This window comes from Pteropus vampyrus, unplaced genomic scaffold (assembly GCF_000151845.1).
Source record: "Pteropus vampyrus isolate Shadow unplaced genomic scaffold, Pvam_2.0 Scaffold9, whole genome shotgun sequence".
NCBI classification, from domain to species: domain Eukaryota; kingdom Metazoa; phylum Chordata; class Mammalia; order Chiroptera; family Pteropodidae; genus Pteropus; species Pteropus vampyrus.
In genome coordinates this window covers 12561105-12576365 of record NW_011888790.1, presented here as the reverse complement: position 1 = coordinate 12576365, position 15261 = coordinate 12561105, and the positions used below count along the sequence as shown (strand labels likewise).

General features: G+C 40.0%; 1 protein-coding gene across 4 annotated transcripts in view; it reads right to left on the bottom strand.

Moving 5' to 3' along the window:
- Positions 1 to 9759: 9759 nt before the first annotated feature.
- SYT1 (synaptotagmin 1) overlaps positions 9760 to 15261 on the bottom strand; it is a 509772-nt gene continuing 504270 nt past the window's right edge. For all 4 annotated transcript variants that reach the window (XM_011374713.2, XM_011374721.2, XM_011374705.2 and 1 more), the window contains one exon: positions 9760 to 12835. In XM_011374713.2, the coding sequence (XP_011373015.1) occupies positions 12629 to 12835 (207 nt within the window). In that variant the 3' untranslated portion in view covers positions 9760 to 12628. The remainder of the gene's footprint in view (positions 12836 to 15261) is intronic.

Here is a 15261-nt window from a genome sequence, read left to right as displayed (position 1 = left end):
AATGGATTAAAGACTTAAATATAAGACCTGAAACCATAAAACTTGTAGAAGAAAACATAGGCAGTAAACTCTCTGATATTACTAACAATAATTTCTTTTTGGATATATCTCCTCAGGCAAGGGAAACAAAAGAAAAAATAAATGGACTATGTCAAACTAAAAAGTTTTTGTACAGCAAAGGAAACCAACAAAACAAAAAGACAACCGACCGATCGGGAGAAGATATTCGCTAATGATACATCTGATAAGGGGTTAATATCTAAAATATATAAAGAATTCATACAACTCAACAACAAAAAAACAGACCATCCAATTAAAAAAGGGGCAGAAGACCGGAACAGATACTTCTCCAAAGAGGAACTACAGATAGCTAACAGACATATGAAAAGATGCTCAAGGTGTCTAATTATCAGAGAAATGCAAATTAGAACAACAATGAGATATCACCTCACACCTGTCAGAATGGCTATCATCAATAAACCAAAAAGAAAGTGTTGGAGAGTATGCAGAGAAAAGGGAACCCTCATACATTGTTGGTGGGATTGCAAATTGGTATAGCCGCTATGGAAAACAATATGGAGCTTTCTCAAAAAATTAAAAATGTATATACCTTTGACCTAGCAATTGCACTTTTGGGTATTTATCCAAAGAAAACCAAAACAATCATTTATAAAGATCTATGCATCCTAATATTCATGGCAGCACAATTTACAATAGCCAAGATATGGAAGCAACCTAAATGCCCATCGACAGACAATTGGATAAAGAAATTATGGTTCATATATACAATGGAATATTACTCAGCCATTAAAAGAAATGAAATCCTACCATTAGCAATGACATGGATGGACCTAGAGGTTATTATGCTTATTGAAATATGTCAGACAAAGAAAGATAAATACCATATGATTTCACTTATATGTGGAATCTAAGAAACAAAAACAGACTCACAAATATAGTGGACAATTTGGTGACAAACAGAGGGGAGGGGTGGTTGGGGGGTCGGGAGAATGGGGTGGAGGGTTAAAGAAGTACAAATTAGTAGTTGATAGATGGTCACGGGGATGGGGAACACAGCATAGGGAATGCAGTTAGCATTAATATGTTGGCTAGGTGGAGGGCTAGGGGAGAGAGAGAGCAATTGGGGGGATTGTTTTAATAACTATATAGATGTCTAACCAATGTACTATATACTTGAAATTAATTAAAATGAATAAATTTTAAAAAAGTAAAAATGAATAAATTTTAAAAAAGTAAAAATGGAAAGTGGAAATAATATTTATTTAGCACAATTTAATTAGAATAAAGATGTCCAAGAATCATAAAATGTGAATGTGTCTTACATGGCAAAGGGACTATGAGAATGTGACAGATGTAAGGACCTTGAGATGAGATTATGCTGAATCATCAGCTGGGCCCAATCTAATCACATCAGTTCATGAAAATGGAGAACATTTCCATTGTTCGTAGCCGTGGTCAGAGAGATGTTAGGAAGGGTAAGATAGAAGATACTGCTGGCTCTGAAAGTGGAGCAAGGTGGCCAGTAGCCAAGGAATTTGGGCATCTTCTAGAAGCTGGAAAAGGTCAGGATATGGGCTTTCACCTAGAGCCTCCAGAAGGAACACAGCCCTGCCCAAACCTTGATTTTAGCCCATTGAGACCCACATCGGACTTTTATACTGAAACGTAAGGTTATAAATTTTGTGTTGTTTTAAGCTACTGAGTTTGTCATAATTTATATGGCAGCTATAGGAAAGGAATATACTCAATGTACTCAAAATGATCATTTCCAGGTGAAATCAATGAAAAAATTAATGATAGTTCACATTTGCTTTATTATAGTCTTTGAAACTTAGTGTGTATTTTACATGTACAGGACATCTCAACTTGGACTAGCCTCATTTCAAATACTCAGTAGCCTGATGTGACTAGTGGCTATCATTTTGGTCATTGCCCTTCTAACCAGTGCAGTAAGGCAAAAGCAGTTTAGTACAAGGAAGACATGTATGTTGGTTAATTTTATGTGTCAACTCGGCTGGATCACAGTGCTCAGATATTTGGTTAAATATGATTCCAGAATTTTCTGTTTTTTGGATGATTACCATTTAAATTAGTGGACTTTGAGTAAAACAGATTGCCTTCCACAATGCAGGCGAGGCTCATCCAATCAGGTGAAGGTCTTAATAGAACAAAAACTGACTTCCCCTGAGCAAGAAGGAATTCTGCCAGCAGACTGCCTTAGGAGTAAAAACGCAACTCTTCCCTGAATCTTCACAATTATGTGAACCAATTCCTTGAAATAAACCTCTACATATCCTGTTGGTTCTGTTTCTCTGAAGAAGCATGTATTTGAGACAAAGGAAAGACATATACCATGCCTAAACTTCCTTGCCCTGCCCCGGCCCCGGCCCCCGCCCACCATGTCCAGAGTCCAGAGTTTTGTAGGCTAGTGATCGCTCTGGGAGAGAAAGATGTGAACCAGGAGTGGGTGAATGGGCAGGAGGAGAGGTGCTGTGCTGTCCAGGAAGATGAGAGGAGGGGAGTGTGAGACGAAGAGTCTGTGTTGGGACAGGCTTTGGAAGAGAGAGCATATTCTGTTTCAGAGAGAGAGCCAGAGAGGTCTGATCTGCAGTCATGGGAAAGTCGGTTTCCATGAGTTGAAGCATTCTGAGTTCCACTAAGGGCCAGGGGAGTGGGCCCTATGTTAGTCTGCCAGAGCTACCACAACAAAGCACCACAGACTGGGTGGTTTCAATAACAAAATTTCTCTTCTCATAGTTCAGGGGGCTGGAAGTCCAAGATCAAAGTGCCAACAGGGTTGGTTTTCTTTGAGGCCTCTCTCTTTGGTTTGCACATGGCCACCCTCATGTTGCCTCTTCACATCTTTCCTGTGTGTGCATGTCTCTCTGTGTGTCCTAATCTCCTTTCCTTATAAGGACACCAATCAGATTGGATTAGGGCCTAGCCTAATGAGCTCATTCTAACTTAATTACCTCTTCAAAGGCTTTATCTCCAAATACAGTCACATTCTGAGGTACTCGGGAATTAGGGCTTCATCATATGAATTTGGGGAGAAGCATAATGTGATTCCACTTCAGTCTGCCTCACAGACTCCCAACTGAAGAATTAGCACTTAGTTCAGAGTAAGTAGTAAATAAATGTCAAGACGGTACATGTCTTCCTAAAGAACTCTGGATGAAGCAGAAAATATGCAGGGTAGAAACACAGGTCTGGGTGAGTCTGAAGTCACAATGGGTTCTGGGGGTAGAGAGGACAAAGAGACTGGATGACTCTTCCCTGGCTATCGGACAGAAGCTGTGATCATCCTGGCTAGAGGCGAAGCAAAAGTTGATGAGTCACTCAGACTATAAATTACTGTCCCAAGCCTGCTTAATTTGAGTCACCTGGGTCTGAGTCCGGGCTGTGAGAAGCCCAGCAGCACATATTTTAGGCAAATGTGAGAAAACGAGGCAACTGTGACACTGACAGGAAATTAGTCAGGGATCTATCTTCCAAGTCCTTTTTATAATTTATAAATCATCTGACTATCTCACATTTGCTGGAGGAAGCATTGCTTTAATATTCTGAAATGTGTTTATTTTTCCCTGAATTAAAAAAAAAAAATTCCTCAGTATGTTCAAGGAAGGGGTGAGTCTTTCAGGCATTGTTAATCTAAAGAGCATTGTTTGGGTAAGGGTCAGAGGCATTTAGGGATAGAACGAACATGTGTGATCTAGGACACAGCAATAATGAAGTAAGCCTGAGAATTTAGGTTGTGTTTCACAGAGAGAATGACAATGCAGCATATTTGGAAATAAATGTCACATTTCTTTCCTTCCCCAAATTGCCTGGGTCTCTCTCCACACCATTCCTTCCCTTCCCACTTCAATCACCAACCTATCGGATTTTGTCAGGAAATTTCAGGTGGAGGGGACTGCCGTAATAAAGGCATGGAGATGTGAGCACATGTGGATTGGGCCAGAAAATTGGTAGCTGGAATATGGAGCAGGGCTTGAAGGAGAGCAAGAGGGGTGGTTAATGTCTGGGGACAACCTTGAATGTGACACTAAAGAATTTAAACATTAATCTGTAAGGAAGAGGAAATATAGATTTTTGATAAGCAGAGTGAGGTGACTTGAATCTAGTCCACAAACTATAGCTGCCCTTATTTGTACAGCCCATTAGGTAGAAAAGGTTTTTGTTTTTAGTGTATGTACCACTGAAGAGAGCACAAAAGTTTTTACATTTTCAAAGGGTTGGAAAGAAAAGAAGGATGGATGGCTGTCAGATAGTAGGAAGAAAAGATGCTGATAGAGAACATATTGTCCCAAATATTTTACTTTACAGATAAAGTTTGCCTACTCTGGGCCAGATTTAGAAGGCAATAACTACCATTTATTGAATGCTTATTTATACTAGTTTTAATATCCATTATCTTTAATACACAAAACGAAGGGACTTGTCCAGGGCTATGCAGCTACATGAATGAATCAGGATTTGAACTCAGAGCTGTGGGCTCTCAAGCTAGAGCTTGTTACACTGTGCACTGAGAGCAGGAACAGGTGAGGCTGGTTAATTGGGAGCAGTCATTGTGAGGCTTCTGTGGCATCGAGGGTGAGATATGATGAATGAGGGACTTGATAGTGAAAATAGAAAGCAGGGAGGGACCTGAGAAACTCCTCAGGGCTCTATGGAACTAGACATGAAGGAGAGGGAGAGCAAATTGTCACAACTGGACACTCCTCTTCCTGAGACTCCTCTGTTGCTCTCTCTTCTCAGGCTCTCTGCCAATGCTTTATTCACGTCATTGATTTTTCAACCAACTAGCCTGGAGTAGCAGAGAGGACAGTGGCCCCAGAATGAACTCTGAACCTGTCATTACTGAGGCACATGACCCTCTACAGTTGTCAGACATTAAAAGCATGATGCCCACGCTTGGGGAGGCTGTGGGAAAACTGGAACACATAACACCAGTAAATTGGAAAATTCTGGAAACTTATCTTAAGAAAATAAATAGATAAAATGTAATAATAGGTAATAATAGATTAATAGAGTAATAAATAAAAATCACCACTAAAATATCCAGTGCAATGTTATTTATGTAAGAAATAAATTAGTAATAACTTCAATATCTGATAATAGAAATAGTCGAATAAGTTTTCATTTATGTACCCAAAGAAAATTCAGGTACATAAAAATAAAAATTATAAAGACCTTGTGGCAACAAGAAAAATGTCTTCCTTTTCACATTAAGTGAAAGAAATTGATACTAAATTCTGGGCATACTATGATTAAAACTATTTAAAAGTGATTGTCAGCCCATATGGCTGACATAAAGGGTATATAGAGTGATTTTTTCCTTTCTATTTCCTTTTCTTCCTGTTAAGTTTCTATAACAATATTTTTTAATGAATTTAGGAATTTAAAATTGTGTTAATATCTCAATGCTTTTTTGATAAAGGCTGTTTAAAATAAATAGATAATTGATTTTCCTGACAATAAATAGGAAGGTGAATGGATGTGTTCAGATAATTGAAAGAAGGTGAATAGTTTTAAATTTTCCTCTGCAATAGTGTTTTTGGTCAAGGAAAAGAATGACCAGGCTACTGCTGTGGCCTGAGTTTGTGCCTTCAGTGCTGCTCCTCTTAGGGCAGAGGCATGCTGGGGCCAAATAGACACCTGTTGTTTTTCTCTGACCAGTATCCACTTTTCTTGGTAATAGTATTTTGATTTTCCTTTGAGGAACTATCCTTACCCCATTTTTGTGGGTCTAGGACTGGGGACATGGAAGCATGCTAAACTGGAAGAAGTTTGGATTTGCTAGGGGCCATCTTTGCTGTCACTGGGGACGAAGTGGGTAGGGAGACACTGGGGACGAAGTGGGTAGGGAGAAGGAGGGGGAGAGAGAGACAGTGACAGAGATAGAGACAGATACAGAGAGACAGAGAGAATGAATGGGAATGGTGACATTGTTTGAGGCCCTTGATCCAGCTGTTCCTGAATGTAGTCATATGTTGAACTTCCCGCTTAGATGAGGCAATAGTTCTGTCTGTCTCTGTATCTTTGTCTTTCTCTTCCTCCCACTGCTCTTCTTTTTCCTTTCCCCTTCCCTTTCTTTTTTTACTTAATCCAGCTTGAATTAGGTTCTTTCCATAGGAGACTCAAACAATCCTGCCTAAAAGGATGTCAACACTTTGCGGCACTCCCAGGCCAGAGGAGATAGGGAAGTGAGAGAGGAAAAGCAGACATCTAAGAAAGAGTGGATCCAGACTTGGTCAGTACGAAATTCATTGTGCATAGGGGGAAAGGCAGGATGGTACCGTCAAAGAAGGATGAGTGTGCAAACTTTGAGGATATGTATTGGTGGGGGAGAGTGAAGTAATTTATAGGGCTGAAATGCAGATTTTAAAATGCAGGTAACTTTTTGCCAGCCTCAGAACTTAGATCACACAAATCATCAGCAGGTTTGCATGGTGTTTTCATTACTGCTCCTTTTTGATGATTCCTCCTGCATAATTATTATTCTGAAGGCTTTGGAAAATTTCTTTGTACATTTAGAATCAGGCTATTTCTCATTTTAATTTTCCTGCTTTTTTACCTTCTTATTCCAAGGTCACTGACTGTTTTATGGTCAAGATTTGTGTACAGTTTAAATCAGTTGCTGAACATCAAAGAGTCTGGTGCATATGTGATAAAGACGTGTCTCAGGGAGAGAGTAACTGCAATCATGGTTGGAATTTTCAAATCTGTAATATTAAACTCTCTGCACGAGTAGAATACGAATGTGATTTCTGTACATCTGTTTCATCAGGTGTGCGATGCCTTGTGTGGCTCTGAATTCTCCGAAGAAGAAACAAGATCATTTAGAAAGTCTATGCAGCTCTAAAAAGTTTCTAATGTGTGCTTGCTTCGGCAGACGTATACTAACATTGGAACAATACAGAAAAGTTTCCTGTTATGCGCTGAATGTTTGTGTCCCCCCAATTTTTTTTGTTGAAATTCTAACACTCAATGCGATTGTATTAGGAGGTGGGGCCTTTGGGAGGTGATTAGGTTATAAGGGTGCTTCCGTCATGAATGGGATTAGTGCCCTGATAAAGGAGACACCAGAGGAGCTCCTGACGACACAGCAGGAGGATGGCCCCCCACCAGATGCTGTATCTGCTGGTGGCTTGATCCTGGAGTTCCCAGCCTCCCGAGCTGTGAAAAATAAATATGTGTTGTTTAAACCAAACTGTCTATGGTGTTTTTGTTACAGCAGCCTAAACAGACTAAGACACCTAGAGACTGGTCATTTGCCTGCTTGTTCTCCGCCCTCATTCCCACCTATCAGTGCTCTGCTGTGGACTGGGGTGGGCTGTAAGACCCAGCAGGCTGTTTCCTAGACTCCTTTACCAGCTGACTGATTAGGATCTTCCAACATGAGGCACTGGCTGAGGTGGAAGGTAGGAGAGGAAAAGGAACCCTCATCCCGTTTCCGTTTCTGCCAGCTTTCCTCTAGCCATAGTGAGCTGCTACTGGATCTTCTGGCAGTTCCCACAGCTTCAAGGTGGAGCCTCTCTGTCGGTGCCCCCACCAGCACCTGAGACCCTTTGTGGTCCCAGAAAAATGGAGCTCCCACAGGTTCTAGTCCCTCGAAAGTTTTAAGCTACATTATCTTCTCCATTTTGGTTTTCCAGACTTAGGAGGGGCGTCATGGGCTGAATTGTGCTCCTTGCCCACCCACCCCATTCGTATGTTGAACTCCTAACCCCCAATACCTCAGAATGTCACTGTATTTGAAGACAGGGTCCTTAAAGAGGTAATTAAGTTAAAAAGAGGTCATTAGGATGGACCCTAATTCAACACAACTCGTGTCCTTGTAAGAAGAGGTTAGGATATAGGCACACATAGAGGAAACACCAGCTACAAGCCAATGAGAGAGGCCTCAGAAGAAATCAACCCTGCCAACGCCTTGATCTCGGACTTCTGACCTCCAGAACGGTGAGAAAATAAAGTTTTGATTTTAAGCCACCCAGTCTGTGGTATTTTGTTAGGGCAGCTCTATAATACAATTACAGGTGGGATCTATTAATCTCTGGGTTAACCCACTGTCTCTGCTCTCTCAGCCCTCTCTATGTGGCCAGTTTCCTATAAAAATTTCCTCTTTGAAACACCTGGAAGTGGTTTTGTTTTTCTGACTAAAACACCTAATAAATATCCCAAGTGTATATGTTCTTTTCGGAAAACACATTGATGAAAGGACTGGATGGGCTTTTTATAAATCATTAAGAAATATTCTAGTTTTGTACCTAATGTCAAGACTGTTTAAGAAAAAATACTCACCATTGAAAACCAAACAAATGTATTTATAATGCTGTTTTTTTTTTTTTTTCCCTCTGCACCTAACCCTACTGGCATTAAATGTCCTTTTCTCAGCTTACATTTAGAACTCTGCCAGTTGTTTCCTCAGAGTGCACAGTAATGAAGTGGTCTTTCCCCTGACTGTCTAAGTAGTTTTGGTTTGGTCCCTACCTTATTTGGCAGTGCCTAATAAAAGCTGGTTGAAGGGAGTATGCTGTAGCCAGCTATCAAACACCTTGTCATGGGTAAACTTTAAGTCTTGCTAAATGAGTGAAATTTTGCCCCAGTCTTGCCTACTCACTGACTGGGATAACTCCTGTGGGTTCTTTAGGACTTCCCTCTGGCGTTGTCTTCTCTAGAAAACTATTCTTGATATCTCCCCCAACCCCTGCCCCATCAAAGAATGTCATAGGCTGGCTTGCCCAGGATGCAGATTCTGAGATGAAGGGATTTTACTGGGGAGTCCTCTTTGGAACAACACCTGTAAAGGAGCAAGGAAAACTGTTAGGGGAGAGGGAGAAGACGAACTGCAATGCAGTTGCAAAAGCATTCTCAACTAACCCTGGGGATGTGAAACTGAGATAGCGCTTTAGAGAGATCCAGCCAGGGACATGGGATGTGGGCGCCCGGGTGGGATGCATGACCTCTTAGGTAAGGCAGCTTCCTCAGTAGAGGGCAGAGAGACGCGGCTTTTAGTTGTCAGCAGGCAAGGCTTCTGGCAGTTGCAGGCTGCCAGTGGGATCAGGGCGCCACACCATGGTGTCCACTATAATTGGTCTAGCAAAAGTTCTTAGGGATTCAAGGCGCACATTGCAGTGTATTGTGATGGTGCATTTACATGTCTGTCTGAGACTATGGGCTCCTTGGGGCCAGGTGTACCTTATTATATCATGTATTGTATCTCCAGCATCCAGTAAAAACATACATGGTACACAATAGGCACGTGATAAATGTTGAATTTTTTGGAGGAAAGATGTTTACTTGTTTCACCTTGTAATCGCAGTAGGCAGGGAGTTTAATGTGTCACACTGTCCTCCAAAAATGAGGTTTAGAAAATCTTGTTTTCGGTCCCACTCTGGAGAAGCTTTATGACTTAGGCTCGAGAGTGAAAACCGTAGAGGACACAGTTTGGGCAAAGCAGGGAGCCTGAACGTATGCCAGATGAACTGATCATAAATAGGAACAGAGAAACATATGTTGAGAATGACTCTGCCCAGGAGCAGTGGGCAGTAATGGCCAAAAGCCTCTAGGCATTGTTTTCCCTTCAGCCCTTCTGTATTCACAGACATGACTCAGAGGCTGGCATTCAGTGCAAGCTTTTGTAGAGCTGCCTCTGCTTCCAGCAGGCCCCAAAGTCAATAGGCCACAGACTTACCGCCAGAGTTAGGTAAGAAAAAGAATTGAAAGGCGGCAACATCAACAGGAAATAAAACATTTTTATTGAATATCCATGTAATATGTTAAGTCATTTTAACAACAATCAGAAAACTACTATGGAATTCACTACACGAAGTGAAACAAAATTTAAACCACCTCATCAAAAATGAAGGTAAAATACAGCTAAAGGAGTTGGCTCGGGCCGCGAGCCATATGGCAGAAGAAAACACCCCAACATTTCTACAAGGTACAGAGAAAACCCACACATAGAAACACTCAAGCAGGCAGTAAATATACACAAAGGCAACTAGGATCTTTCTAGAGCATCAGATTCTAATACTTTACACAGCTTTGTCAGAAAGGTACATGTGGCTTATCTGAGGATGAATCTTGGTCTTAGAGCAGGTTCGGTCACTGAAAGATGGCATAGTACCAACTAATTCTATGGTGACAATATCCCATGTCTGGCAGTGTTGCAAGAGAATGCATTAGTAGTACTTTAATGCAAGAAATAATGTGTATTCAGCAGCTCGAACCTGCTTGTTTTAAAGTGTTGTTTTAGTGTGAACAACTTAAAGCTGAATACAGTGAAATTTAATGTCAGTTTCTGGTATTTAATGAATTTTAAAAGTCAATCAACTCCCTCTCTTTGGTAGTGTTTGGTCCACTATATTAGAAAGATTCTCTTTTGACAATTCTGTTCAAACCAATATTTAATCTCACGTCAGGACTTGGTGCATTTTCTGTTATCTATGTTTTTTAAAAAGTATGGACCATCCACAGAGGAGGGAGATATTATTTTTCATTCGTCCTTTGTGTCTGTCCCAGTTCTAGAGTTTGCTGTGACTGGGCTGAAATGTCAAAGGGCTTGCCTCTTCTTTGATGAGGAAAGAATAATGACAGGAATTCTAGTTTTATTAGGAAACAGCTAACCTCATGTTCGAAGCCTCCCATCAGCCCTTTTTGAATTCTCTTGAGTTTTTTAAAAAATGTGGCATGATACCATAAAGTCTGAACATGAGGCTAGTGCTTAGTTTTCCTCCATTTGGTTTGGTGTTTGTGAAGATCAGCTTTCACTTCAGAGCATCACTACTCCCTGTGGCCTCGGAGTTAGATGGGCCACAGAAGTGAGTGGGAGAAAAGACTTACCGTAGTGTGAGATGCTAGGCTGCTCTTTTACAGACTGGTCTACCACAGTGGGGAAAAATATGGAATATTGCACAGTGCTTGACAAAATGCTGTGTGTTCCACCCCATTCTGTGAATCTTCCTTGTCCTATGCATAGCTTTTCAGTTCTGAATTGGTCCTTTGTAATGAGAACTGTTTGTGCTACACACACCTTGGGCAGTGCAGTAGAAGGGAATGGCAGTATTGTTTACAATATCACTACGGGGTAAATTGAGTGCTATCCACTGAGGAAACTACGTGTCTAAGCACACACGGCAGTCACAGTGTTACACAGAGCAGTCCTTGAAGACTCTTATGGAATGACTAGTAGCTTCATAATAGTGCCATTTACTACATAATAACATTGAAAACATTTAAAAACTCCTCCTAAATCAAGCATCTAGAATACATAAGAGGTTGCTTCAGTTTTCTAGAACTTGTTCTTGGTTTTGTTTCACCGTTTTTTAAAGGACAAATTAAAACTTATTTAAGTAAAAAGAGCATATAAAAAGATCACTAGTTGTCTGTTTTGGCTTAATTGAAGTGCATTCAGAACTATGGCTAATTGTTTATTTCTTCATCTTTTGATGGGATTACAATACTGTCTGTTTACCACAAAGTAATTTTGTGTAATAAGCACAGATTGCTGTGTTAAAAATATTCTGCATTCCTTCTAATCTGGTTTTGTATAATAAAATATTTTGTTACAAAGTCTAGTGTGCAAACCTTTCAGAATATTAGAGATGTGAAGTCTGGAATAGAATTCACAGGATGCACATTTTGTATAAAGGTGATAACGGAGAGCTACTTTTTTTCTTTTTTAAATAGTCAGGCAATATTTCAGAAATGCTGACTTCTCCCCTCAGCTTCTTCCCACCCACCCCCATCCCTAAACAAATGCACACACACATGCACGCACACACATGTGCATAAACACACACACATTGAACACCATCATATTGTTAATCTATATGCAGTAATATGAAGTCATTAGCTCCTGTACAGTTGTTTCTTCAAATGTGAGAGTGAAGCCCTGGTTTTAGCTTTGTAGATATGTACAGACAGATGCGATTCTGTTTTGTGGCTATGCTTCCTGAAGATCGGCCTGGATGCTGCTCAGATCATACTAATTTGCCTGTGAAGAAATTCTATAAAATTGGATTCACCCACCAAATATGTGGTGTAAGTGTATCTTGGTACGCAAATGATTCAATAGAAAGCTCAAGTTTAAGTTGTCCTTTAAGATGTCAGTTTCACTGTGCTAGTGCCTTACGAGTTGATATTTTTGCTGGAATGCAGACGATACTATATTTACCATATAATATATTATCAGCTCTCCTATATCTCAGTCAATTTACATAGTTTAAAATAGAACATCTTATTAAAAACATCTAGATATACACAGATTAGGAAACGCTTACAACATACAAATACACAAACTAGAAATAAATCTTTAGCATACTGGTATATACAACAGTGTGATACAATAAATTATTTCAGTCATGCTCTATCTACACATCATATTGCTTAAAAGAAGAGTAGATTTGGAGGGCAGTGGTATGATGAAGGACTCAGGGGCTCTCTATGTTTAAATCTGTGCAAATTAAAACAGGATTTGAAGTACCACTGAATTGTGTTAGGAATGCATGGCTGGAAAAATGAAAGGACCCATATTACTGAGGTATTTACAGATACTGGCTAAAGAGCACTATGTGGGCAAATGCAGAAAGGCTTCTTTCCTTTACTTCTTGACTGCCAGCATGGCGTCAACTTCCTCCTCTACCTGTAGGGTGTGCCACTGGGCAATGGGTCGCCTGGGGTTGGCCAGCATGTCTGACCAATGTCGCAGCTCCGCCCCGGTGCTATTGTAGCCCACAAAGACTTTGCCGATGGCATCGTTCTTGCCAATCTTGTCATAGTCCAAAACAGTTACCACCACTTGCACTTTCTGAAAGAGGACACAAAATAAATATCAATCGCCCAGCTCTAGAGATATGTCCCTAATGCAAAACTTCCCTGAGATCCAAGGAATTGAAAATAAGAAGAATCAATCTCCAAACAACAGGACAAGGCTAAAAATGACCTGAATATGTAAATCCGAGTCATCCCTATTTTGCCATTAGTACATTATCATCATCACTGTTGTCATTGTCGTCATCTCCGGTATCTTCAAAATCCTCAAAAAATGTTAATTTTTATTATGTATTTGGCACTATTCTCAGTCTTGAAATGAACTACTCAGTTACTTCTCACAGTAGATGGTATTAACATTGCCATTATATAGATCAGATGCTGAAGCTCAGAGAAATTAAGTAACTTGCTGGAGATCATACAAGGAATGAGTTGTTTGGTTTTCAGAGTCCATGCTGTAAACGACCATGCTCTAAATGACCATGCTCTGTTGCCTATGTCAACTTGTATCCACCTCTAAATCCATTCGTTTCAGTTGTCTCATCAGTGAAATTTCTAGCCTTGGTACTCAGACCTTTCTTTTTTGGTTATAATTCCCAAAGCAACCATGTACTGCAATTCCATTTTGGGGGAGGGGAGGAAGAGCCAGCATTTTACATAAGACCGATACAGAATTTTGTTGTGAGTATAAAATGTGACAGTAGAGTGAATGTCTTTAAAAAATAGTAACCGAGTAAATCTAATTTTTCTCTTTCATACATTCAATACACATTTGCTGAGTAACTACTACTATGTATCTGGCACTGATATCAAATGGAAATAACCTTTTAGGCCATATATGATTTATTTCAGTGATTCCATTAGGTTTTGACGTTTTATTTAGTAACTTCTTCTTTGAACTGAACTGAGAAAAGCAAACCCATAACATTATGAAGATATGAAAAAAAACCCTTTTTAAAAGCACATTTCAGTTCTGCTTCCTAAGGAATAAATATGCTTAGTTGAAATATGCAGTGGCTCCAATTTAGAAACTAAGGGCAAAGATAAAGGAAAAGTTTAGAGTAAAGTAGAATGAATACTATTTGGTGGCCACTGTTAAAAAGAGCAGAAAATGTAATGATGGAAGCTAGAGACAGATGGAGCTCCAGCTGAGTTATGGCCCTTTAGTGTAGTTTTTACTCCGAGGACTGCATTCGTGCACCAACATGTGAGAGAAGGTGCCCAGATACAGCTTCAGATCAGAGGAAATGATCACTTTTCAGTGTGGAATTTAGAACGTAAAATGCCATACACTAGCAGTGAAAGGAAACAAACTTCTAACTTCCTTTGTGCAGCCTTAGATCGATTCCATTGTCAAGGGAATTACCTGTCCACTGGATGGTGTTTGGAACTGAGAACAGAATCAGCGTGGTTCCGAGGACTTTTCCCATGGGAGTTCATCAGGACAGGGTCATGTTGCAGGGAGAGAGGCGGGGCATTGGGGGCAGTGTGCTCCAAGATAACAAGAATTATTGGAGGTTGAAATGAAGAGCTGGAGTGGGTTTTGATTATTCTCCTAGGAGTGTATTGATTAGTAGCAGTCAAATATCCTTACGAGGGCCTTGGATTAATTTTTCTAGCTGCATATGTAGTTTATACGCTTTTTTTTCTCTTTTTTTGTGGGGGGATGCAACATTTTCATGTGCTTTTAGATGTCGGCATATTTCATTTCTTTCATATTTTATAGGTGTAGAGATAGAACAACAGATAATCTTACAACCTTAGGATAAAGAAAATCTAAACCCCTATCATAGCATATAAAATGTTCAATTATTTTCTCTAGGGAAATGCAAAGACTGGGAGAGCAGCCTCTTGGGAGGAAAAAAAAAAAAACAGAACAAATTGACTCAAGGAGCAGAGGAGGAGGGATGCAGTCAAAGGCGTGCTCATTATTTTCGTGCCTAATGTACTCTACATGGGGCTCAGGCTCTCTCTGTGCTGATGAAATGTTATCTGCTTCAGAATGCTGCCTCAGAAACCCAGCATATGTCTTGTTTTTCATGTGTTTCATTTTCAACATATTTGCATTTGCTGCAATTTATAGTTGAAAAGGGACATTTATTTATATTTTTTAAATGTATAGAATTATAGCTCAAAGGGGGAAGGTTTACAAAAGAATTTTTCATCTCAATGCCCTGCCTTGCATTGTTTTGTGGAATTAAAAAAACAAAATGCCAGGAGGTGTTCGTTTCCATAGGAAGAAGGTCTTAGAACTCAAAAGAGTTCACTCAACAAATACTGCAGAATAAATTGTTGGGAAAAATTGAATGTCTTAGGGGTTTGCCAGTGGGTCTAAAGCAGTGAGCTCACTGGTTTGGGCTAGTGAACAAGTGATTGTGGACAGGGAATCAGTGTCCTCTGCAACATCATTTACTTATATAACAGATGCTGAAAGTAAATAAGATGTATAATTTGCTGCCATGG